At 45.1% G+C, this 27753-nt stretch overlaps 1 protein-coding gene across 6 annotated transcripts in view; it reads left to right on the top strand.

The window, feature by feature from the left end:
- Positions 1–27753, top strand: part of SACM1L (SAC1 like phosphatidylinositide phosphatase) — a 423363-nt gene that overhangs the window by 40559 nt on the left and 355051 nt on the right. For all 6 annotated transcript variants that reach the window (XR_012799181.1, XM_075586287.1, XM_075586286.1 and 3 more), the window contains exon 3: positions 9003–9077. Coding sequence is in view for 5 of the 6 variants with exons in the window: in XM_075586287.1 (XP_075442402.1) it covers positions 9003–9077 (75 nt within the window). In the remaining variant the exon portion in view is untranslated. The remainder of the gene's footprint in view (positions 1–9002; positions 9078–27753) is intronic.

Raw genomic sequence — 27753 nt, 5'->3', positions numbered from 1 at the left:
GTTGTAGTTAAATTACAGGACAGTCTGAACAATACTTTGGTGAGTGCCCAATTTAATTTATAGGGCAATGTGAACAATATTGTATTGATTGCTGCTAATAACAGCAGTAATATGTTTCCACTTTGAGTGATCTATACTACAGTAGACTATACCTCCATTGTTATACAGCATGTCCCATGTGTTTTTAACCATTTTTGTGCCCCATTATTTTTATCTTGTGAGAAATAAAAAAAACATTTGAACCATATCACTAATACACTCTCATAGGGGTTACCTCGAGGTTTTTTTTATTACACTGTTCACAACAGTACTGTATTTCAAGTGCATTTCTGAGTCTCAAGACTGATACCAATTCTGAACAAATTAGATCTGAGAGTGCATGTAATTGGGGTTTCCATACATTCCCTGTCTTTGGGGAATGAGACCTCTTTTTTGCTATTGCCACTACCCTAGTGCACCCAGACTAATATGTAAGACTAAGAGTGAGCGGGTGGTCTTTTTTGTTTATACCCTCCATGTGGTGGCATTGTCTTCCGGCATGTTCCCCTGCAACCACTCCGTCAAATGATGCTGCGCTGCCATGACAACAGGAACGGCACGTGACGTAACAGAATCACGTGACGCACATTGTAATGATAACAAGACACTACTTTACGTCACAAAGTCATGCGGCACCATCATGTCATGGCAACTTGACGCCGCGTGACGTTGTGATGCGCGCAGCCATATTGAAGTGAGTTGCAGGGGGAGATGCCGGGAGGACGCCAGAGGTAAGTGCTCTATTTTTTTTTTAAAAATCTCCGGGTTGGCCTTCTGTCGAAAGTGGCAACCCTGCGTATAAGTGGGGAAAAGGGGGGAATGGGGAAGGTATATCGCTCTTGCTACAGTAATGTGATGGGAGAGATTTCTCTAAGAAAGAAGCACATGCTTCATAGAGAACTTATACTTGCAGAAGCAAGAGATGAGCGTCTTTTTGATAAGCACTCAAATCCCATTGTAATAAAGGGGGGTGGTTAAAATGTAGCTATTAATATAAAATCTAGATTAGAAAAAGTGCAAACAAGCTGACCATTAGGCAAAACACACAGATGTCCGTGAAAGGTCGTCACACACTTATGTGGAGTGTGTGACGGTAGGGGGTAACCTGGCTCACAAATAAAGGTTAAGCCCGATTTTGGTTACCCCTGATCCATGTATAAGGGTTCAACAGCATTATCTCTTAGATCCAGTAACAGTGTACTGTCCAAATGTATCATCTGCAATAAAAATATTTGTTGTGTTTTTACCTTTCCAGGCATGCCAGTGAGCAGGGATTGCTAGGGGATGACTTTCAAGTTTTTTTTTAGAGGAGCTGTCAGAATGTGCCTAGGTAGTTTGGATCCGAGTTGATGGTTCCCCTAACAATGTACCTGGGAATCATGCCTTATTCTCTCATACATGTAGACACATTGTCCTGGCAACATATCCCCTTGAAAACGCAAGCGTGACTCACCACTTGGGTACTCTGCTTCAGCATAGCCCTGAAAGGTGAATGGGGCACCGGGTTGAATGTGTCCCTATAGCTGAGGGGATCCCTTGGTTCAAGGGGGTACTCCAGTTAGTGCCCAGGTGACCCAGAACCTGTATTGGGTTTGTGGGTATCCTCAACCGTAGATAAGGTTGTGGTGGACTCGGAGTCCAAGCTAAGTCTAAAAGATATTGTAAGGGTTATTAGGCTGATAGGAATAAAAGTACACCTTTCTTATTCTATCCCCATACCCAGAGACTTAGGAGTATATTAAAAGTATACTTTAATACATGTAATGTATGTACAGATGCAGTGGCCGTTATTCAAACACTTTACGCGTTGTATACCTCGGAATACCCACGTCATGGCGCGTGATTTCTTCCAACCGTACCGTCTTTAGATGCGAGTGCAGAAAATTGCATTTTAGTGTTCTGGTTTTTTAAACACCTGAAATTGACACAGTAGCACAGCACAGTACTGTACACATTACAATTCATTCATTTCATTGCACACAAAGAAACAGAATCCATGAAATTCAAACAAAGGAACCGCAAGAAACACGTGTGCCTGGGGCGAATGGCTGCGTTAATGCCGCGTGAAGTACAGCTGCGCACACGAAAACGGCTCTGTGATTAATTTGAATTACAGCCGCTGCATCTGTACCGTGTATGCTTGGGACTTTCGGAACCGATGTCCATGCAGGCTGCCAGGGCTACCACGTTGGTTCCAGTAAGTCTGCTGGACATCGGAGTTCAAAATAGCCAGAGGGTGCCAGATGTGTGAAAAGCAATTGGGTGGCAGGGAAGGGCTCAAGTGCCCAGGTCCGGGGAACAATCGCAGTGATCCGGGCTGCTATTTGCTTTGCCAGACCTAGTGGAGCCTGACCCATTGGGTGGCATTGAGATAGTCGGGGTCGGGGATGGCAAACTTACGCATGTCCCTTGGCAATTTCATATTTCCTGCTGACCCGGCTTTTCTAGCCGGCTTGGCGCTGATGGGCTGCTGCAAAAATTCCCAAGTGATGATTGGCTGCAGAGTTTTATGAATGAAGCTCAGAAATACTATGAGTCTGTGAGCCAATCAGTTTGTAGATCCCCAGTAGTAAGAGCGCGAACAGGCTTTTTCGAAGTTGCTTCTGTGCGGATAGGAGAGCAACCGACTTCGATCTCAAGCCTGAAAAGTCTGCCCCGCTGGAGACTAAGCCCCGTCTTTTTGTGGCCAGGTTCTCATAATCGAATGTAGAGGTCACGGCTGGGATTTCATGCCGATTTTAGTTCCAGGAGTTTGGTACTAAGTCGCGGTCTAGAAAGTCCAAGTTAGTGGTTGGGAACCAGGAGATTCCGTGCTAAGTCCCGGTCATGGTAAAACTCTTATTTAGTGTTCCCTGCAGATAGGAAAGCCTAGTTTTCGACCCCAGACCCCCGTGTGTGTTTTTTTCCCGTCTGTATTTTGTGTATCATTGCGTGTAAGCGAATTTGTACGAATAAACAAAAATTTATTTAATTACCTTGTTGTGCTCAGTAAATGATCCCGGTTAAAAAGGTGTAAATTGCCTGGTCTCCCGTGACAGGCTTATTTATTGGTGTAAGCTGTGGGATCATTGAGCTTTGTTATAAATCCTGCGGGGACCTAGAACATAAAGAGCAACTAGTAGATTGCGAGCTCTCAAAACAAGTAGTGACTTACACCTGTTACACAAAGCAGGAAAAGTGCAGGTTCTCTGTCACTTTACTTTAGTGCCACCAGACGACGATGGACAAACGGTCAGGTCGCTATCAGACCAGGAACCGTCCACGAATTGTAACACGGTGTGAGGGATATGGACTACCGACCGCCAGTCGGGCAAAGACAATGCTGGAGGAGGATCTTGAAAGACCTGAAGCAGGCATAGCCTCACCTGTGGATACAGGGGCATCCACTCCAGCTAGGGGACAGGAGGTTTGTCCACCCCTGGACGTGTCAGAGGAAGGTGGAGAAGGCGAGGAATCAGATGGTGATCATGATCCAGGGAGTGCAACCGTGGTAGCCCAAATTGCTACTGGGCTCCCTGCTTCAGGGCTTGCCACTTTCCTCGCCACCTGGGGAGAGGTGGTTGCCACGGGAGACCAGTACTTTCACACCAAAACCACCGGGATCACTAGCACCAGATAGGACAAAGTTATTGAATAAAATGGGGTTTATTCTGGCACACTAGCATACAAAACAAAGATGTACAAAGCAAGATACAATACCAACTGGGGGCCTGGGGAGTAGACACTAGCCTCGCTAGGTGCAAGGGCCTGCTTCAAGAAGGCTTGCCCTGCCCGCTTTTCATCCAGGATCTCAGAGATCTGATCACACAGCAGCCCCTCTGAGATATCTCTCCAGCTGGTCACTGTAAAAGATCAAACTGCTTCACAGAATGTCTCTGTCTCTCTAGCAGTCACTCTGTCTCTCAGTCCTCTGAGGGTAGATCTCCACACTCCTTCCCAGAGTGTCTCTCAGTCTGTTAGCCTATCTTGCCCTCAGAAGGCAGATCTGCAGTTAGAACTCCACACTTCTTCCCAGAGTGTCTCTCTGGAGGTAGCTCTCCACACTCCTTCCCAGAGTGTCTCTCTGAAAGTAGATCTACTTCTCTGATCAGCACCACCCCTTTATATAGCCCTCTGTGGCTATCACTTGCATGGGAGGAGACTACTGGACAATCGGAGCATTACGTTTGTGCCAGAGGGCATGCAAGAACCCATCCCTGATTAAATCAGAGTCTGTGCAATAGAATGATCTAATCAGCAGCCTTTCACCTCCCCCCAGGAGTTAAAACACCTAGCTGTCCCTAATCCTATCAATTCTATAGAAAGCTTCAACTAAGTGGATTGCATTCTCCATAGAAATTACAGTAACAATGGAATATCTTATTTGCTTTCTTGCGTTTTTATCTTTCCAGGCATATCAGCGAGCAGGGATTGCTAGGGCATGAGTTTCAAGGCGGATTTTGCGGAGGAATTGGTGTCAGAATGTGCCTAGGTAAATAGGCCTGATTCCTGGATACATGTAGGCACATTGTCTCGGTAATATCTCCCCTTGAAAACGCTTGTGCGACTCACCGCTAGGTTTCCCTGTTTCAGCATAGACCAGAAAGGTAAATGAGGCACAGGGACAAGTTGGTGCCAGTAAGTCTAGTGGACATCAGAGTTAAAAGCAGCCATTGGATGCCAGAGGTGTGAGAAGCAGATGGGCAGCAGGAAAAGGCTGATTACCCAAGTTCGGGGATCAATGGCAGTCATTCCGGGCTGCCAGTTTTGCCAGACTTGGCGGAGCCTGTCACCACAGGTGGCATTGACGGACCCAGGGATGAAGGTCCAACTTGAGCATGTCCGTTGGTTTATTCAGATTTCCTGCTAACCCGGCTTTTTCTACCGTCTTGTCTCTGACTGCTTGAGAAAGTTCACATGTTCTGATTGGCTGTAGTATTTTGTAAATGAAACTCAGAATACTATAAGGATGCACCAATCGGATCCGTGTTCTCTGTCAGAAAGAGTGCAGGCGGGCTTTTCAAAAGTGCTCTTGCGCGAACAGCAGAGCACTGGCTTCAGTTTTCAACCTGAAAAGCGTGCCCGAAATTGAAGTCCAGCTTTTTGCTCCCAAGTTCTCTGAAATGAACTTGGCGGTCGCGGTTGGGATTTCAAATTGATTTTAGTTCCAGGAAGTTTGGTACCAAGTCCCGGTCAAGAAAAACCAAGTCCTCCGGAGAGAAGGGAGCGGTGGCGTGTGGAACTTCATGCCGGTTTGGAAACCAGGAGATTTAGGGTTCCCTGCACCTAGGAGAGTCTATTTTTCGAACCAGACCCCTGTAAGTGTGTCCTTTCGTCTGTATTTTGTGTTAGTCAGTGTGTATGTGAATTTATGCAAATACATTTCAATTTATTTCACTATACTGTTTGAATGAGCCTGGTAAAAAGGTGTAAATTGCCTGGTCTCCTGTGACCGCTTTGAGCAGAGGCTAAAGTTGATTGTGGCTTCTCATGGTGTGTAGCACCCAAGACCACGGCGGAATCCTGTCCAAACTCCCGTACCAAAGTTGTTGTCACACTACAAGTTCTGCAAGTTTGTAGATGGAATGGATACAATTGACGGGCTCTCAAGGTGTTTGAGGATCAGTGTCTCTGGTTCCGTGTGCCATAACGGGACTGGGTTTTGCGGTTGTCGCCACTTTTGACTGGGGTAGCCTTCGAGACCTTCCAGTAGTTCCTGTCAATGGACAGCAACAACTACCGGCATGTAAAGGCTTTATTACTGACTCAGTATGCCCTCACTCCAGCGGCATACTGTGGCATGTTCAGGTCTGGGGAAAAGACCAGCGGGGAAAAAACCAGCTGGGAAACCTAAATGCGTTTTGCTTCCAGACTTATGCAGCATGGAATTCAGTAGCAGCGCATCCCTCCACCCACTGAGTACCACAGTTTACTGGACTTAATCTTCAAGGAGCAGTTCTTACAGCGGTTCCCACCTGAGCTTTCAGGTCTTTGACTGAAAGCCAGCCACTTGCCAGGATGGTGCCAACTTGGCTGATGAGTATACCACCAGTCGTGCATTGTCCCGCAAGAAAGGGTCTGCCCAGAATGGAGCCACACCAGCACTCCACGCTGGAAGCCCAAACCAGCTGCTATGGGGGGTATACCCAAGACTGCATAGTTCAGGCATGAGAAGCGGTGTAATCGGACTGGGCATATCAAGCCAGACTGTCCGGACCGGCAGCCGTCCAGTAAACCCCATCGGGGCAATGCACCCAAGATGCAATACCAGTTGCCGCCACGCGTGTTGCACACAGAGGAGCAGTGTGCAGCCGTCCAGCAGCGGACCTAGATGGAGGAATCTACACTTGCCCCAAGTGGCACAGCAGTGGAGGCGGTTGGGCATCAGATTGCACTGTCGGGTTGCAGTCCAACGATGTCAGGAGGAAGCATTTGCATCCAGTGACCATTGGAGATCGCCAAGTAGTCGGTTTGCTCGACTCCGGTGCCACTGTTACTCTGGTGAGACCTGATATGATCAAACCAGAGGATGTCCTTACCGGGAACAGGGATGCAGGTCACCATGCTACATAGGTGACCTAGGTCAATCCAGGTCACCCGGGTGTTTCTCGACTGGGGTGCCGGTCGAGGTTTTGAGGGATGTGGGTGGTTTGCCCGGGTTGGATACTGAGGTGCTACTCTAATGACCTAGGGCACCTCATCTGCTACTTTGCGGAGGAGGCTGCTCCGGTTGCAGCCATTACAAGAAGCAAGACCAAGGAACTTGCCCAGGCATGGGAGCCTTTGGTACCCCTGCCCACTAAGGATCTCACTGTCCCCCTGCAACAGCTCCAGAGGTCTCTGATGAGACCAGACAGGTAAGCCAGACAGTCGAGACAATGTACTGACCTTCCTTCCAACTTACCTGTTTCCCCATCACCTGACTTAGTTACTGAGCGAAAGTGGCCAGAGCTGGGGGCACAGTTCAGGAACGCAGTGCGGTCCAATCCCTGCTTAGAGGGCATGAGTCTTCGGGCATCCGAGTCTGCCTCTGAGTGTTTGTCGGATCGGTTCCTTTGGCACTGTGGGCTCTTGTATAGGGAGCAAGCTGCTCCTGCTCCGGATAGTGTGGACAGGTAGGAGACAGTTAGTGGTACCCAGGGAGTGTAGGCAGCAGTTATTGCAGGTAGCCCACTCCATTCCACTAGCGGGGCATCAGGGATTCACTCGCACCAGAGCCTGGCTATTGCAGAGTTTTTATTGGTCGAGGGCATCAAGGGTAGTGGCAGAGTTTTGCCGGTCCTGTGATGCCTGCCAGCGAGTAGGTAAGTCGGGCGACCGTGTGAAGTCACCTTTGGACCCACTAGTGGTAATTGAGGAACCCTTTCAGAGAGTAACTATGGACATAGTGGGACTTCTGAAGATCCCTAGCTGGACCGGCGGTGTTGGATTTTGCCAATCGGTACCCTGAGGCTATCTTGCTGGTCACTATTGAGGCGAGTGCAGTTGCAAAGGCATTGATAGTGATTTTCTCTAAAGTAGGATTCCCAAGTGAGATTCTAACTGATCAAAAGGGTCGCAATTCATGTCTGAATTGCTACAGTGTCCCTGGGACTCGTGCAGAGTGAAGCACCAGCGCACAACCCCATATCACCCCCAGACAACAAACGGGCTATGTGAGCGGTTCAATGGTACCCTGAAGCAGATGCTTTGGGCATTCATAGCGGCTGAAGGGAAAGAGTGGGAGACTCATCTGCAGCACTTGCTCTGTATGGTCGCAGGGTACGGGGACCGCTTCACCTATTCCGTGAGGGATGGGAAGGGAAACTACTGCTACTTTTGCTTCTGTGCTTTAATTTGATGCCCGTAACCACTATTGGCCACATTTGGCTAATGGGGATATTGGGCATTAGTCTAGAGAGAGGGGGTTAGCCATTAAGTTAATAAAGTTTTGCTTTTATTTATTTTATTTTTATTAGGGGGTATTGAAGCAGGAGGTGTCCGGAGTGCAACCACATTAATTTCAGTTCCGGGGGCATCCTGCTTTCTGAGATACAGACCCCGAATAGTGTGCCAGTATCTTGGGGCTGTATAAATATCGCAGTCACGTGGGCCTTGACACATGAGATTTAAACTTGCAGGAGATACTCGAGGTCTGTATCTCAGGAAGCAGAGGGTCCCAAGACCTGATTTTAAAGGTGGTTCAGCTCCGGAGACCCCCTGCTTCAATACTACGTACTAAAAATAATATAAATAGTGAGATCTGCTGTAAAGAGCTGTGCGGTGAGTCAGAGACTGCTCTCTCTGACCTCTCTACGCAACTCTTACAAAATGGTGGCAGCCTGTTAGGATTAACGCTGCTGGAGTCCATTCAAAAGCGGGGGCCCCTGCTGTGTTAATCTCTTCTGGGAAATTTACTCTCCGCTGGACTGTGAAAGCGATAATCCACATGGCAGATAAACTCCATTTGCTTAACATTGAGCCCGCGCTGAAAGTAAATAGCGCTACATCTCGAAATGTAAAATGCTTTGAGTCCCATTGGAAGAAAAGCGCTATATAAATAAAGTTATCTGTACTGTAAAAGTCTTCACAATATAGTACTTGTTGATCATTTTATTAATAGTGTGAGAAAACAAAGGTCGGGTATGCTAAGGATGAGATTATAGTGGGGCGAACACGACACGAACAGCAGGTCTCTTCTCTATGAGGCCGCCAATAGTGCGCGCGAGCGATTAAGAGCGACGCACGACAGAAAATACAATACTTTTATCTTTTTGCGCAACGACCGCGTCACGTGAGCGGTGAACCAGCCTGGTCACGCCTCTGCCACGTCTCCCCATCGTGCAAATCCTATTAACACAAATCGTTTGAGCGGCAGGGGGGCGCGTGCCCCCACTATAATCTCAGCCTAAAGCCGGTTACCAATGATCAATTCATTTTCTGCAGTTCAACAAGGTGAAAAACAAAACGTTCAGCCTATAAAATATAAATTATTTATTTTTCAGTTAAGAAGAATGTACCTCCATCAGCAGTTACAAGACCCATATATGGTATTTTGGGAACAATTCGACTTGTCGCAGGTATGGATTGTTGTGGTTTATTGTGACGGTGAGGGGGTAACCAGGCTTTATAATAATGGTTAAGCCCACTTGGTTACCCCTGAACTGGGTTTTGGGGGTCCTAGAGTGTCAGCTCTTTGACCCATGTATTGTGCATGCATTACTGTACCATGTAATAAAATATGCGACAATTGCAATTTTTTTATGTTTTACCCTTTCCAGGAGTGCTAGCAAGTGGAGACGACCAGGCTGTGAGTTTCAGGGTTGGTTTGACGGAGAAACTTCTTTCAGATTGCGTCCATGTAGCAGGGTTCCAAATTTACTGGAGACCTCAAAAATGTTACCGGGATTCAGGTTAGATTCCCAGCTACATTGAAGCGCAGTGCTTCGGTCAAAATCCTACCATGAAATCGTTGTTGCGTCTCGCCGCTTGTCTGCCTGCTTCAGCACAGACCAGAGGGTAAAATGGGGCACCGGGGTGTAAGTATCCCTAGACCTGTACCGGGGGTCCCAGTGTACTGAGGGGATGCCCAGTGTTTGCCCAGACCCCCTAAACCTAGGTTTGGGTGTTACTCTAGCCAGAGATAAGGCTGTGAGAGTTTTAAAAGTAAAGTTAAAATGTTTAAAAGTCTTAACTTTGTAGAGTACAAGGGATATTTATTTTATTTATTTATAGAATGTTTTACCAGGAAGTAATACGGTGAGTTACCTCTCATTTTTAAGTATGTCCTTGGCATAGAGTTAAAATGACAAATAGTACATGGTTACAAATACAGTTACATAAGTGAACAGGGTATACATTATATGCAAGACATTGCATGCACAGTTAAAGATCATATATATTATGGGCGTATGTAACAGTTACAGATAAAATGTGAGACCGCTTTGGTTTTGTAAGAACTTAACCTGGTGGTGGATGTGAGAGTCTCCGGTAAGGTGTTCCAGTTTTGGGGTGCACGGTAAGAGAAGGTGGAGCGGACGGATACTTTGTTGAGCCTTGGGACCATGAACAGTCTTTTGGAGTCTGATCTCAGGTAATAGGTGCTGCATGTGGTAGGGGTGAGGAGCTTGTTCAGGTAGCTGGGTAGCTTGCCCAGAAAGTATTTGAGGGTGAGACAGGAAAGGTGAGCTTTGTGCCTAGACTCAACTGATGACCAGTTTAGTTCTTTGAGCATTTCACAGTGATGTGTGTTGTAGTTGCATTGGAGAACAAAACGGCATATTGAATTGTAGAGGGTGTCAAGTTTGCTAAGGTGGGTTTGGGGTGCTGAGCCGTACACTATGTCTCCATAGTCGATAATTGGCATTCGCATCTGCTGTGCGATACGCTTTCTGACCAGCAGACTTAGGGAGGACTAAGTACACCTAGTTTGGCATAGGTTTTGGATGTCAGGGTATCGATGTGCATCCCGAATGTTAAGTGGGAGTCAAACCATATGCCCAGGTATTTAAAACTAATAACAGGAACTAGTGTGGTGTTAGCATTGTTTCTGATCTGGAGCTCAGTCACTGGAAGCTTTAAAAATGTGGTCTTGGTCCCAAATACCATTGTTACAGTCTTGTCAGTGTTTAAAAACCGTTTGTTTTCGGAAATCCAGTTTTCAAGTCTCAAAAAGTCAGACTGAAGTAGGTTTTCAAGGTCGGAGAGGCTATGGCTGTGTGCATATAGGATTGTGTCATCTGCATACATGTGTATTGAAGCTCCCTTACAAGCGGTGGGACGATCTTTGAACACTGAGAAGAGTAAGGGCCCCAGAACAGAGCCTTGCGGGACACCACAGGTGATATCCAATGGGTTGGAGTTAGAGCCTGAGATGGACACATGTTAATGTTGGGATCTACCTGATAGGTAGGACTGAAACCAGTTTAAAATATGCTTCCCTATTCCAGAGCACTGGAGTTTAAGCAGGAGAGCATGATCAACAGTATCATAAGCCTTTGCAAAATCAAGGAATATTGCAACAGTGTGTTGTCCCCGTTCCATTCCACACTGGATTTCATTGCAAACTTTTAGCAGGATAGTTACGGTGGAGTGTTTGGGGCGGAAGCCAGATTGGAATTGGCTAGGGAAATTTGTCTTGTTATAGTAATCGCTTAATTGGGAGTGAGCACATGTTTCCATGACTTTGGATAGAATTGGGAGAAGAGAGATTGGCCTGTAGTTTGAGACAGTGTTTTTGTCCCCACTTTTGAAGATTGGGACAACTCTGGCAGATTTCCAGGTCTTAGGGATATGGCCTGCAGACAGGATAGAGTTGACTATGTAAGCAATTGGTTCGGCAGTGGCTGGGGCACCAAGTCTTATGAACCTAGATTGTAGTAAGTTAGGTCCACATTGGCTGTTTACTTTTAATTTGAGGAGCACTTCTGTAATCTCCTTCAGAAACTGGGCCAAATTGAAAATTGTGGGCATTGTTGGGAGGGGTTGGACTATAGGGGTACTCCCAGGATGAGATTCATGTTGGTGGTTTGGGTTGCGTTTCGCTAATAAGTTAGTAACACACCCCACAAAGTAGTCATTGAATGCATTGAATTGAATGCATGTCAGTGGGGTTTGTCAAACTAATATCCCCCTTGGTGATATTATATGGTTGTTGATGGTTACAAGACTGGAATATGTTGTTGATAACCTTCCAGAAGTTAGCTGGGTTAGATGTATTCTGGAGGAGATTGTCAGAGTAATATTGTGCTTTTGCATGCCTTGTTTGCCTTGTGCACATGTTCTGCAGGCATCTGTAGTGATTAAGATCCTTGGTGTTGCCAGTTACTTTATAGCTATTCCACAAGGCATCCCTGAACAGGTAGAGTGCTATAAGGTCAGTTGAAACCCATGGAAGGTAGGCCCCCTGTACCCTTATTCTGCGTTGTGGGGCATGGGTATCACAGAGTTTTAAAAACTCACATTGGAAATAGTCGAGCGCAGAATCGGAGTCAGGAATTAAATCAATTCTGTGCCAAGGACAGGTGGTAAGATCAGCCAGAAACTTTTGTGGGTTAAAGTTTCGAAATGTTCTAGTGAGGAGAACTTTAGGGCTTGATTGGGGCGGTTTAATTTTCTTTACACCGTACACTATTGCATGGTCACTGAAAATGACAGGAAGGATGCCAGAGGATTGGATTCTGCTGGGATTTGAGGAGAGAATACAGTCTAGCAAGGAATGGTTGTGCGATTTCATGGCTGGTGGGGACTGACAGTTTAGTTCTCCCTCTGCCCCTCACACCAAGAGACTTGGGGGATTTCTAATAAAGTGTGTCAAGCATTTTAGTATGTTTACCTGACTGGTATAGGGGTTATGGGGTGCTTCAGCCATGTTTAAGGCTGAGCAGGTTATTATTAAAATAAGCAAACAAAAAGAAAGCGCAAAAAGGGAAAAAAACAATTAATAAAGAATATGACCTTTATAGTAACCTTAAAAATTACATGCTACAAAACATTACATAAAATAAGGGTTCATATGAACCCACACTCTCACAGTTGCAGAGTACTACCCTGAAACAAAGCCCCTAGGTCTAATGATGTTAAAAGTCCTGGGATATGGTCAGATGTTACCACAGCTTACATTGAGTGTAAACAGGGACCGCACTTCATGCAAACTAGAAAAGGAACCACCGCAGTCTCTCTAGCCCCCGTATTCACGGCCCCTCCCCACTGCGTGATGACATCACCTCTACGTGTTTCGTGTCATGTGACACTTCTTCAGGAGGTATGACTAGCCACTCCCATAGCTGGTCTTAAATAGCCAGACAGATAATTCCTCTGCCAATGGGAGCTGCCATAAGGATGTTACAACTTCCAATCAGTGTCTACAATCGCCTGGTATCATTACTATAAACAATTATTGCCTATTGAAACTATTATTAACCCGTGATAGTAATAATTAAATGAATATGTGCATGTATGTTACCATGTATCCTATTAAATAAGTACATAATATTAATAAATAATATTAGGAAATGCGGGCAAATTGTTTTATAGTACATAACCACATATAATACACATATCATAAATTGATAACAGACTAAAAAACAATACATAATCATAAATAAAACTAAACCTCACAAATTAAAACAACTGTTAAAACATAAATACATTAAAAAAGAGGAATGAATCTTGCAAAAAGATACACATGAAAATTAATAAAGAGAAGAATGAAGTGAAATACTAGGGAAGGCACACCAAATATATAAAACATATAAACAACATATATGTCTATGTGCAGTGGTCGACAAATCACCAAAAAATCTACTCGCCACACAAAAAAATCTACTCGCCACCTAGTACCAAACGTGTGCTGCTTGGGCCAATAGGAGCTCGCCACGATGTTAAATCCACTCGCCCGGGGCGTGCAAATGTATAGGTTTGTCGAACATATATGTATATGTATGTGTTTAGATTTATTTTCAGGGAGCAACTATTTAATTTCATTTGAGAAATGGGGTCAGTTCTACTAGCTCATTGAGCCCCCCTGGTGATTTGCTCCCCAAAGTAAATATCCAGAACTGCTCTCTTTGCAAGAGTTTTAGATCTCGATCTCCCCTTCTGGGGTCTCTTGTCATTACTTCAATTCCCCTAAAATGTAATCCATTGCTTTTGCCTTGGTGATGGGTTAAAAAAATGTTGGGATAGATTATGAATCTTTCTCCCTTTTTATCAAGATTAATTTGTGCATTTTTAATCCCATTGATGTGTTCACTAATTCTAGTTTTCAAAGGCCTTATAGTTTTCCCCACATATCTTAGATTGCAGGGGCAATTTATTACATCACAACACAGTAGGAGAACCACACCGCTCACTTAATCAATAATATTGAAAGTTTTTAGAACAATTAGTTAAGACATAAATGGGTGCTGCCTATGTACTTAATGCTAATAGTATTAACAATTGAATGAAGGTGTGACAAAGTCACAGAATCACCCACAATAGCATTATATTTATATTTTATACAGTGATGATATAACGTGAAAAACCATAAGTGATAGGTGACACAAATTAAAATAAGCAACAACAATTTTAAAATCCCACGTGGTGTTAACTGACTAGTCACAATGAGGGTAAATTAATATACTTCACAGCTGTGATAAATAGACATCCCTAGTGACATGAAGTTTTATCCACATAGATGAGACTCATATATAAGATAATATAGTTTTTAAAGCTATTTTAGCCCAATCTGATGACCATATATATTTCTCCAACGAAGGTAAGTAATAGAGTGCAATGTACCAAGTGTTGCTCAAAAATAAATGGAAGTCCCTGTTGCTAAACTCTCATATGAATGCTGTTACACGTAACAGCCCAGCTCTAACATCGCTGGCAAGTTGTATTTATGATAAAGTTACAATAACAGAAATAGTGGATTACAAAGCTAACAGTCTAAACCATTATCCCTCCGTGACATTCAGCGCAGCTGTGTGAAGGCAGGCAGCAGAATGCAGTATAACCAGGTGTGAATAAGGGAAATCCCTACTTCTAGCCTCACATATGAATGCTGTTAATAATAACAGCCCAGCTCTAACATCGCTGGCAAGTATTACTAGTGAGAGCTGCAGAGGGAGACCACCTATTGTGAATCCAGGGGATCTTTTGAGACTGCGTGCATCTTTACTACTTTTTTATTAAAATAAGAATGTTATTTATTGAGTGACAGATATGGCTAGTGGGGAAAAACAGTTACAATTTTCACTCTATCTCTCACCCCAAATAGACTTAGCACATTTTAATAAATAAGAGTAGAAAAATATAGTTTATTAAAGCTGGTATGTTTTAAAATGTTGTTATATACTTTTGCTCTGTGACATAAGCTGGGTCTTTGTTCTGCAAGACTCATAGGGGGGTGGGGGTTTATGGCTACTAGGGTGTGGACCATCAAGTCTGAGTCCATAGATCAAAGTCACACATGCTGGCAGTTGTGTGAAAGCCATCTAAACAGGATTGCTGAGTTAAGTGTCCAAGTCCTGAGATGATACCGGGATTCTGGATTGAGCACAACAAGGAGGGCATCATTAATTCTAATTTATTTCCTTTTCAGATTAACACACAATTCTTTACAATTACACTTAATAGACACTTACTGGGTGTAACGAAAATAAGGGTAATCAGCGCATTAATAAAGGCAGTATTCTCGGCTGGTTACCCCTATTTTGCATTGGGGACAAAGGGGTTCATTTTATATGCACCATACATGTACTGTTTTTCCCTCTGTCCCTTATTGTCCCCATTTTGCAGGATTGTATATGCCTGCAGTAATGTATTACATGGTATACCGGCATTACTAGTTTTGGACACAAAATGCCGCTGCGAGCGCCAAACCACGAGTTAATTGGAGAAGTGTGGCGCGGTCTCTTTGTTCCATTGAGAGGTATAGGTATCCATTACTGAGGCTGGAAATCGCAACCGCAAGGTCAATTGAATCAAGGGGTTGCGGTTTTCAGTCTCAAGTATTTATCGGATACAATGTATCCCTGCCCCGGTTAGAAGAGTAACTTACAAGGCAGCCAGGAATTGGCGTAGGAACTCGGTCAATTGGCGTGGGAAATCGGTTAACCGCAAGTCAATTGACGTGAGAAGCCCCTAGCCCAGCATTGCCAGCTTAAGGAGAAGCCCTAACTCGGGAACGGGAGTGGTTAGCACCCTGAAATTTGATGTGCAGCCCCAGAGTAACACCCCAAGCACGCCCATATTAAAAGTATAACCTTAGGACAAGTAGAACCTATATTTTTAATAAAGTGTCTTTCTGGCTGCAGTTTTAAATGTACAGGCACAATGAGGTTTTTTTCTACATTGTAATGCACCCAGGGACCAAATGTTTTAACACCCATGAGCTGGGGCACTTTCCTATGCAGAATTCATAGACCCACTGTTGAGGCAGAGCCTGTGAGTCTAGGGAAGTGTTGCATATGAAAGCCCCAGAGCCAGGATGTGTGAATTAGCCGTGATGCTCGCTGAATGGGAGATCCTGTTAACAATCTGGGCTGGTTCACACCCTGAGTACCCCTCCCAGCCTGGGAGACGCCAGGTAAAAAGGGGAGTACACATATGTTAAGCAGCCGAGATGTCAATGTCGCACAGGTGCTGTATTAACCGGAAATCCCTATAGTGCCCACTCTGCAAACTGTGGGCTAGTTGGGGGTTGGTGAATGGGAAAATTCCCCCCGAGAGGGATTGGGTGGGTATGTTGGAGATATGATCTCAGACCCTATATACATGCCCCCCGAGCTATCCCCGTTGTCTTTCGTCTTTGTTCTACATTGTGAACGAATTTCCACTTTGCTTCTACAAGCGGATGAGAGCAGCTGCAACGATTCCTGAACGCAACAAGTTAATTACAATGGAACCATGGACACAACTCTGCTTCAGGATTTCGTTAGTGCTGGGGGTTATCTAACGAACCCCAATGGACCAGAACGAAATTTGCCATATTCACGGACTTATTGGCCTGGCACTGTGCGCCCCTTGCAAAAGGACTGTATTTTAAAAGACAATATTCCGGGCTTTGTTTTACTTCTGGACATTCTGTCCCGTTCTCTCCCTCAGTAAGTGTTTTTGTCAAGTATATTCTAAGGTTGGCATGTGTCTGTCTATCAAGGAAATAAACCTATTTTGCGCAACTTGTGTGCTCAATCTCGTACCCCAAGATATAAAATTGTTGATCAGGTTAGTCCACCATGACACCGGGATGGGGAAACGAAATAAAATTGTTCACGGAACGAATGACTTGGAAACAAAGTCTCTGGGCACCCCTGCACATATGCAAGTGGGTGCGCGATTTGAGCCGTGCGACAGTCCTTGGCCTATATCCCCTGAGGAAGTGTGCACAAGCGCACGAAACGCGTTGAGTAATTTCAGAAGCTTGTACTGACGAGAGTAACGCTACAGACTTGGATTAGAAGCAGGAAGGACGTTTCCCCTTAAGGCCCGCCCCCCAGTGACGTAACAACGGCCTGAGGAACACGGGAAAGCACAAGAGCACGCCTATGAGCGCTACTGTGTAACCAGAGGAGGACTTACATCTCTCCACAGCCGATATCCACTGCCTGTTTACATCCACCATTTTGTATTAAATTAGCTTTTATTCTCAGCCTTGCTATTGTATGTCTTTTATGTTTGTTTTGTCTGTTTTGTATTGTCATGTAGGCGTGTTAGTCATTGTTTTTGATCAATAGATCCTGTGCTGGCTATGTTGCACTATATTTTTCTTTATTTTCATTTCATATTACGCAACGCATGGAGAAAGTCGCATCTGACCATCCGACGGTCTAGGAATTGAAGGGTTGCTCCTTTAGACGTTTCTCCTCACGTTTTGGACTTCGAGGACAATAACTAAATTGGACTCATAAGGCGCCGGTATTTCTTTTGTTTTTAGTCCTTGGCTAGGGGCACAAGTTGCCACCCCTGTATCTCCGCCGAAAGGAATCTTTTCGTTGAGTCCTTATAGGATTCGTTCGGGAATCCTTAGCTCAAATGAATTCTGGAAGAGGGGCACGTTCCTTGGTTACGATGTTGTTAACCCCTCACACTCCAGGACTGCTGACGCTGTAACTTGGACTGGGCTGCAGGCATTTTTTATGGGGGTTATGGATCCTATCTCTAACATACCCAGCCAATCCTCCTGTGGGAACAACTTTTCCCACCTATCCCAGACTTGACAGTAGCTCAAAAAAGGGCAGACGTTGCTTCCCGGTTTGCTACGAGCATGTGCTAACTTGACACCTAAGCTGCTTAGCTGACCTGGCGACAGCAAGTATGGGGTTTGGCTACCAAATGTTGATAGCCAATACTTCACACTGATATCTGCTACTTTGCAATAATCCGGCCGCCTTGACACCTAGGGTCTTCTGAGGCTATTCAACTCCGGACTTCTCTCCACACTGGGGCACCAACTCAGCAGGGGGCCCATTGAAGTATGGGGATGAAAAATTCCACAGGTCACCCACCCTTAACACATTGATATGCTAATGGATTCATTGCCGGACTGGCAGGAAGTGGTTCCTGCCTTTACATTTTAAAACATCCCTGAAACAGAACACATAAAGAGAAAGAATCCTCTAGCAAGCACTCTTCCTCCACTAATTAGAAAAATAATAAATTGTTTATTGATGAATGAAAGAAACAAAAGCAAGTAAAACCTAATAGGTGCGGAGTAGTACTACAATAAACCTGTATATAAATAATTCCATACAATGGTAAGTATACCTGCTATCTATATGTATAGCCAAGTAACAGTATTTGTGTACTATGTCTATAGTTGCTCCTAGAGAGTACCACACATCCCCCTCCAGGTCAAACATACACGCAAACACCCTTCAGTGTAATGAAAGGGAGTGCTAAATAGTGCTAGGTGATACAATGACACCGTAAGCTGAACCCCAGACATACACAGCCCTATGATTGTGGGTATTGACCCACTAAAATAATTAAGACCACAAGACAATTAAGACGACGTGTTTTAGAACACGTGGGCACTATTAGAAATCATAAAGACTTGCCGGTGGCAAGACATGTCATCAAATTCCATAATAGTGACACCTCGGCCATATCATTCCAAGGAATTGACAACATCACACTTGGATCCAGACGTGGTGATTTGGATACTTTATTGGTAAGATCAGAAGCCAGGTGGATTTACCTGTTAGGCACTCAAATACCACACGGTCTTAATGAAGGCTATGGTTATACAGCCTTTCTGTAAAAGTTATCACTGCATCATATGCCATTTTTGGTCGTTCTCTGATAGTAATTTATCCAGACCTGGTGTTAATATGATTTAGGAAATTCAAGCCCTTTTGTACTTGGCCAGTATTTAATTGTATTTGTATTCATATTCATACATCTATTCATCATGTACAATTATAAAGGCATATACAGTTACTGCCAAGAGGTCAGGCAGTGAGCTGCTAGTACTATCAACAAGGGGTTGACAGCTGTCATTCATTATTCATTTTATTCACATCATGCTGAATTATGCCCAGTTTACATAAGTACATTTCAATTTGGTACCTACTGTCCTTCTTTCCTCTGTATAGTTGTATTAAAGAGGGTTTTAATCAATGTGTCTCATAGTCATCTCTGTGTGTGTGTTTTTCTCAGCAGGGAATACTTTTTTACTATGTGTAGGACCGACATTAGCCCAGCCCCTTCCCCCTCCCACTAGCAGTGAGGAGCGGTGTTAATTGGATGTCATTAGAACCAATCACGGCAGCCCATGGGGTAGAAAGGGGGCAGAGGATAGAGTGCCTGCCCACCCCAGACGAAGTCTCCACGGAGACGAAACGCGCATTGGGTGTTGATGACGCAACACGCGTGAAGTCATTGGTGCGACCGCAGTGCTAGGCTGCGGTCTCTGAGCTGTGTTTGCTCCTTGTATCTATCACCACGGAGGACATTTAGGACAAGCTTAACTAAGTTGTGGGCCCCAGGAGGCATCCACTAGCTAGGATCTAGTTATCTAGCCATCTCTGTGGATACAGTTACCTCCTGGGCATGCAGCTTAAGGCAGCACTAACCAACACTGGTGTTGCACTATCACCACAGTGTGGTATATGCATCTTCCACAGTGAGCACACTGTGGTGTAAGGTAGTAGGGGGTATATATTTCCATCTACCCTCTTGTCCCTGTCCCCCGGTTCAGTTCTAGTGGAGGCTGTTTTATTCAGGTGTATGTGGGTATATACTTTTAGTGGGTCAATACCCACAATCATAGGGCTGTGTATATCTGGGGTTCAGGGTATGGTGTCATTGTATCACCTAGCACTATTTAGCACTCCCTTTCATTACATTGAAGGGTGTTTGCGTGCATGTTTGACCTGGAGGGGGATGCGTGGTACTCTCTAGGAGCAACTATAGACATAGTACACAAAAACTGTTACTTGGCTATACATATAGATAGCAGGTATACTTGCCATTGTATGGAATTATTTATATACAGGTTTATTGTAGTACTACTCAGCACCTATTAGGTTTTACATGCTTTTGTTTCTTTCATTCATCAATAAACAATTTATTATTTTTCTAATTAGTGGAGGAAGAGTGCTTGCTAGAGGATTCTTTCTCTTTATGTGTTCTGTCCTCACCTATTCCTCAGCACCCCTCCCAACACATCAGTGTGGTTTAGTATCACTTGGGTAGTGCGGTCTCCTCCCCCTCCCCCTTGTTTCAGCTTAGTTAGAACATACCTGAAACACACATTTTTTTTTTTTTCAACTTAAGTTTTTATTGCAAGATACATGTGCAAACATTGTGTCACAGCCCATTATGTCATTTCCAATTATTTTGGCACTTCTACATACAAAGACACTGATACGAATACGACAAGACTAACAAGACGAGGGGATTGGGGTGGGGGGGGGAGTGGGAGGGGGGGAGAGAGTAATTCCGACTTTGACCATCATTGACCACCACGGAATTGTGACCTGTACCTTGCTGACTATGGACGGACCTTCTCTTCTGTCCTATTTCCTTGCCTAAACTCATGGGGGCTGTCCGCTGACCGTTCGTCTCTATGTCCCGTCACCTATCTGACCTTCAAAGGAGAACGCACCTGTATATATTAGTGCAATATCGTGGTGGCATCCACCCCCGGGATATCTACCTGGTCCAACCACGGTGCCCAGACTTTTAGGTAATTTGCGCCGGAGTCATTAACCAAACTTGTTAATTGTTCCATCCTGCAGACACGCCAAATCCTATTTCTGATCTTTGGGATAATTGGTATATCTTGCTGCTTCCATAATGCTGCGATCTCGCATCTCGTGGCTGTAGCAAAATGCGCGATCAGTTTATGCGCTGCATTCGACATACCCTGGATCCGTCTGCCCAGTATGAACAGCCACGGGTCCAGGGGGATCTCCAAACCGAGAATCCGCTGAATCCAGTCTCTAATCTGTTCCCAAATAGGGGCCACTCTTGGGCAAGACCACAGCATGTGTCGCAGATCCGCTGCCTCCCCACACTGTTTAGGACAGAGAGGGGAGTAGCCTCTCACAAATTTAGCTAAACGTGTTGGGGTGTAATACCACCGCATCAGGACTTTATATGCGTTCTCCTTTAATGTGGTGCAGATTGAGCTTTTCGCAGCCGCCTGTATAATTCTGTCCCATTCGTCATCCTCTAGAGTCTCCCCTAGGTCTGCTTCCCAGTGTCTCATGTAACTCAGTCTATTGTCAGTGGTCGTTTTCTGGCAGATCACTTCCCTGAACATTCTAGATGTGAGTCCCCTTGTGTCCGTATCTCTGGAACACAGCTGCTCGAAATTTGTACGTGCCGGCCTAATTGGTGTTTTATTGTAGAAATCTCTGATCTGGAGGTACCTAAAGAATTCGCTATTTGGGATGTTTTTAGAGGATTTAATTTGGTCAAAGGATTGTATATGCGTGATGCCCTCCAGATCCTTAAGACGGGTTAACCCCTTTTGGGTCCAAATCAAGAAATTTTTGCTAATCAGGCCTGGAGCGAAGTCTGGATTGCCCACAATTGGTGTCATTAATGACGTTCTGGTAGTCAGCTGACAACGAAATTTCGTGGCCTCCCAAACTTTTAACAAATTGACCATGGACTGCAACGGTATTTCCATCTTGCGTACCCCTCTTTTGGGCAGCCAGATTAAATTTTGGATTTCAATTGGTGCACAGCATTTCCTCTCCAACTCTACCCATCTCCGTAAGCTTGGGTCAGTGTGCCATTGAAGAATCTGCCCTAATTGGGCTGCTTTATAATAAGCTTGCAAACAAGGCACTGCTAGCCCTCCTCTTATGGTGGGACATTTTAATATTCCCTTGGAAATTGTTGGGCTTTTCTTGTTCCAAATAAATTTCATTATGTGAGACTGTAGGGAGCGGATGTCTGCCTGTACCAACGGGACCGGGAGACTCTGGAAAAGATATAACATCCTTGGGGGAGGTTCATTTTCACGCTATGTATCCTCCCAATCCAGGAAATACTCCCTTTCATCCAGGTCCTGAGATCCTCCCCCAAAGTCTTTATTACCCTGGGAAAGTTAGCCTTATATAATGTTTTGTAATCCCTTGTGAGATAAACCCCTAAATATTTGATTGCGGAGGGTTGCCATTTGAAATTAAAATTGAGGTCAATCAGCTTTTCAGTTTCTTTTGGGAGGTTGATGTTGAGGGCTTCCGATTTAGACTGATTGATCTTAAACCCCGAGATTTGGTTGAATTTATCTAGGATATTGAATAGATTTGGGAGAGATGTGAGAGGTTTGGCTAGCGTAAGAATAACATCGTCCGCGTATAAGGCGGCCTTGTGCGTTTGGTCTCCTATTGGGATCCCAGATATATCCGGATTATTTCTGATGTGCGCTGCTAAGGGTTCTATGCATAAGGCGAACAGCAAGGGCGACAGCGGGCACCCCTGCCTCGTGCCGCTTTTGATTTCAAATTGTTCTGAGGGGAAACCTTGTAATCTTACCCTTGCTGAGGGTTTCCTATACAGCGCTAGTATGGCCTGCAGGAGGCGTCCCTCAAAGCCAAATGCTCTCAATGTTTCTGTTAGGTAGGGCCAGTCTATCCTATCGAAGGCTTTCTCTGCGTCCACCACTTAACACCATGGATTGTATGTTCTTCTGTTGGGCCAGATCAATGAGGTCAATAATTCTCCTGGTGTTATCTGCCGCCTGCCTGCCTCCGATAAACCCTACTTGATCCGTGTGGATTAACCCAGGAAGAACTCTACCCACCCTGTTGGCTATGAGTTTAGAGTATATTTTGATGTCCGAATTGATCAGTGAAATGGGCCGGTAGCTCTTACAGTCTGCCGGGTCCTTTCCGGGTTTGTGGATCACAGAAATAGAGACTTTGAGCATTTGTGCTGGGAATGAGGCCCCTGCCAGAATTTCGTTCAATAACTTTCACAAATGGGGGGCTAATATTTTAATATATTTCTTGTAATTTAAGTTTGAAAAGCCATCAGGGCCCGGGGCTTTAGCAGGTTTTAGCGCCTTTATGACCCCTGAGAGCTCCTCCATCGTGAAATCCGACTGGAGTGCCTCCCTGTCACCCCTCTCCAATCTTGGAAGATTTGCCTCCCTTAGGAAGATCTTTTACGACTCCCTTGTTTTCAGATTATGGGCCACCTTATCTCCATTGTATAGAGTTTCATAATATTTCTTGAACTCCTCTACAATTTTCCCAGGAATGGAGGCAAGGTCCTCATTGTGGTTACGGATTGCGTGAATGTGATAATTTGGAAGCTTATTTTTTAGCTTATTGGCAAGTAGTGTGTCAGGCTTGTTTGCTTTTTCAAAAAATTTCCGTTGAGACCAGGCCAATTCCTTCTCAGCCTGGGCGGAAAGGAGGAGGTTAAGACTGGTTTTGGTGTCTAATACTTGACTCAGCGTGTGGGCACTCTTGTTTATTTTGTGCAGGGAAGAAAGCTCTGCTAGTTGCGTTTCTAGCTTCTGGATTTTTTCCTCCCTTTCTCTTTTCCTTTTAGCGGCCAGATTCATTATGACCCCCCTGAGGGTAGCCTTATGGGCCTCCCACAGCGTGGAGTGTGTTGCCACACTCCCCTCATTCTCCTCAAAGTTTTGTTTAAGCTTTTCCCCGATTTCCGAATGAAGGGCTGGAATCTTCATTTCATTTCCAGTTCGCTCTAGGTCTGTCTAGTGGGAATAGTGTGCACCGCAGCTCTATAGATGCATGGTCAGACCATGAAATATCATGGATCTCGGAACGAGAGACCCCGGGGACCAATCTATTGGATACAAGGAAGTAATCAATCCTGCTATAGGTGTTGTGCGGGTGTGAGTAAAATGTAAACTCTTTCACTCCCTGGTGTTGTTCCCTCCATATGTCGAGTAGTTGGCAGTCCCTTAAGCCTTTTTTTTTTTTTCCACAAAAAGGTTTTTATTATTGGATTACATTACATTGCATACAGTGTCTACCAACCCGCTATCTTTCTTTATTGTACTATAACCCAATTTTTCTTTTTTCTAACGTCCTCCGTTTTGACACAGACATACCGGGTAGACGCACTCACGGACCTAACAAACCAGACGGACACAGAAAAGGGGGGGGGGGGGAGGGGGGGCGAGCTCATTGTCTTCTCTGTGTTCACCGAGTCTACTCTTGTCTATTCTCAAAGGAGCAGCTTGTACCCGTGGGCGTTCTACTTACCGTCTGCCCTACCTGTTCCCCTTTTACACGCTGTCTGTACTGGTTCCTCATAGGAGAATGCATCTAGTTATATTATGGCATGATGGTGGCGGTATTCACCCCCGGGATGTCCGAGTGGTCTAGCCACTTGGTCCAAATTTTGAGGAAATTTGTGCCGGTGTCGTTGACCAGACTCGTCAACTGTTCCATCCGGCAAATATACCATATTCTGTTCCGAATTTTTGTAATTGTGGGTAGGTCTGGGAGCTTCCACATAGCTGCGAGTTCGCACCTCATGGCTGTTGCAAAGTGTGCAATCAATTTTTGCGCCGGTCTGTCTATTCCCCGAGTGCGCCTGCCCAGCAGGAACAGCCAAGGGTCTAGGGGGACCGGTCGTCCGAGAATACTCGTTAGCCAATCCTGGATTTCCTCCCATAGAGGAGCCACTTTTGGGCAACTCCACAGCATGTGAAGCAAGTCCGCCTGTTCCCCACATTGTTTTGGGCACAATGGTGGGTAGCCTTTGACGAACTTTGCTAATCGTGTTGGGGTGAGATACCACCTCATTAGGACTTTATATGCATTCTCCTTTAAGGTGGTGCATATAGAGCTTTTCGCTGCTGCCAGTACTATTGTGGACCAGTCTTTGTCTTCTAGCGTCTCCCCTAAGTCTGTTTCCCATTTAATTCTATAGTTAAGTTTAGTGTCAACGTCCTTTCCAGGGCAGACCACCTCTCTGTATATCCGAGAAGTAAGTCCCGATGTGTCCGTGCCTCTGGAACACAGCTGCTCAAAATTTGTGCGCTTGGGGCGTTTGGGAATTTTCATATAAAATGCTCGCACCTGGAGGTATCTAAAAAATTCAGAATTGGGCATCTCTGTTTCTGATCGAATTTGTTCGAATGTTTTGATAGCTTGGTTTCCCTCCAGGTGTAGTAGCCTAGTAATGCCTTTTGCTTTCCAGACCGCTAGGTTCTTGCGTAACATACCCGGAGCGAAATCAGGGTTCCCCGTAATCGGGGTCATAAGTGTGTGCTGGTTTGTCAGGGCACACTTGTGTTTGGTGTTCTCCCAAGTAGCCAACGAGCAATTCACTGTGGCCAGCGGCTCACTCAAGGTCTGATATATCTTTTTGGGTAGCCAAATTAGATCCTTTATCTCTACGGGGTCACAGCAAGCCTTTTCCAACTCAACCCACCTTCGCAGGCTAGGTTGCATGTGCCACTGAATAATTTGGGTTAATTGTGCCGCTTTGAAGTACGATATCAAGCAAGGTACCCCCAAACCTCCTCTAACTGTTGGCCTTGTGAGGATGCTATTTTTTATACGTGATTTTTTATTACCCCAGACGAATTTCACCATAGAGGACTGTAAGCGGAGGATGTCGTCTCTGTTCACTTGTATCGGAAGGGTCTGAAACAGATACAAGATTCGGGGGAGGAGATTCATCTTAAGGCACTGGATCCTGCCGATCCACGAAATTGTGTGGCCTGACCAGATCCGTAGATCCTCCTTCAGAGTCCTAATTAGCCTGGGGTAGTTGGCTTTGTAGAGGGCGTCGTAGTTTTTGGTTATATAGATACCTAAATATTTAATGGAGGAGGCTTGCCATTTGAAATTAAAATTTAGTTCAATCAATTTTTCGGTGACCTTTGGCAGGTTGATATTTAGTGCTTCTGATTTTGTCTGATTGATTTTGAATCCCGAAATCTTATTAAAATTGTCTAGCAAACTGAAGACATTTGGCAGGGAGGTAAGGGGTTTGGATAACATTAGTATAATGTCATCTGCATACAGGGCCACTTTGTGTGACTGATCATTTATCTGTATACCTGTTATGTCGGGGGAGTTGCGGATGTGTGCCGCTAGGGGTTCTATACATAATGCAAAAATGAGTGGGGACAGGGGGCATCCCTGTCTGGTGCCGCTCTTTATAGGAAAGTCATCCGACGGGAAGCCCTGGTGTCTGACCTTCGCCCTCGGTTCCCTGTAAAGAGCCAGAATAGCTCCCAACATTCTCCCCCCTATGCCGAACATTCCCAGCGTCTCTGTGAGATAGGGCCAATCGATGCGGTCGAAGGCCTTTTCAGCGTCCAGACTCAATGCCATAGACGGGATGCGTTTTCTATGTGCCAAATCAATTAAATCTATTATCCGTCTAGTATTGTCTGTAGCTTGCCTCCCGCATATGAACCCTACTTGATCGGGGTGGACCAGCTTCGGCATGACTATATTCAGACGGTTAGCTAGCAATTTGGAGAAGATTTTGGTGTCTGAATTGATGAGAGAAATAGGCCGGTAGCTTTTGCAATCCGCTGGGTCCTTTCCTGGTTTGGGGATCACTGTTATAGACGCTTGGAGCATCTGACCAGGGATAGGGGCACCATCTAAGAATGAGTTAAATAATCGGGCCAGGTGAGGCACTAGTGTTTTTCTGAATTTTTTATAATATAGGTTAGAGAAGCCATCCGGGCCTGGGGCTTTGGACGGCTTTAGTGCTTTTATTACCTCTGCTATTTCCTCACCTGAGAAGTCTTCCTGTAATGCCTCCCTTTCCAATCTGCTCAGGCTGGGTAGTTTTGCCTCAGTTAGAAATGTCTTCAGCTGCCTATGAGTACTCTCACAATGGGAGACCTTCGCCCCATCATATAGGGTCTCATAGTAATTTTTGAAAGCCTCTACAATTTGTTTGGGATCAGAAGTAAGGTCACCTTTCTTGGTTCGAATGGCTTGAATATGGAAATTACGGTTACAGTTTTTGAGTTTATTGGCAAGTGGGGTATCTGGCTTGTTCGCTTTCTCATAGTATCGTCGCCTAGACCAGGTCAGCTCCTTCTCCGCTCGGGAGGACATCAATAAATTTAGTTTTGTTTTAGTGTCGCGCCAGGCCTGTAAGGTCTGCGCTTGTTTGTTATTTTTGTGTAGGGCAGAGAGGGCTGTTAACTCTGATTGGAGAATCTTAATTTTATTTTCCCTTGCTTTTTTCCGCCTACTTGCTATCCCTATGAGCTCTCCGCGGAGAGTCGCCTTATGGGCCTCCCATAGGGTGGATTGTGATGTCACGCTACCGACATTCTCCTCAAAATAGACCCTGATTTTATCCCTTATTGCTGTTTCAATTTCGGGGATTTTTAGCAGAGATTCGTTAAGCTTCCATGTCGCTCCTGGTCTGTCTAGTCTGAAATCTGTGCACCGCAGCTCGATGGGTGCATGATCTGACCATGAAATATCATGGATGCCCGTATGGGAGATCTGCGAAACCATTCTATTGGACACAAAGAGGTAGTCTATCCTGCTGTATCTGTCATGTGGATGTGAATAGAATGTGTACTCCTTCTCTCCCGGGTGTTGTTCCCGCCAAATATCTACCAGTCTGTTTGTCCTGAGACCTTGGGTCCAGATTGCTCTGCTTTGTGTGTGTTTCGGTGTTCTGGGCGTGCACCTGTCGGCTTTCGGATCTAGAGTGAGGTTGAAATCCCCACCTAGTATTATTCCGCCCTGCGCCACTCTATGTAGAGTTGTGAAGAATTTCGTAAAGAAGGTGTCGGCCCCTTCGTTGGGAGCGTAGACATTGGCTATTGTGAGGGGT

The sequence above is a fragment of the Ascaphus truei genome, chromosome 2 (assembly GCF_040206685.1).
Source record: "Ascaphus truei isolate aAscTru1 chromosome 2, aAscTru1.hap1, whole genome shotgun sequence".
In the NCBI taxonomy this organism is placed as follows: Eukaryota; Metazoa; Chordata; class Amphibia; order Anura; family Ascaphidae; genus Ascaphus; species Ascaphus truei.
This window is presented reverse-complemented; position numbering and strand designations above follow the sequence as displayed.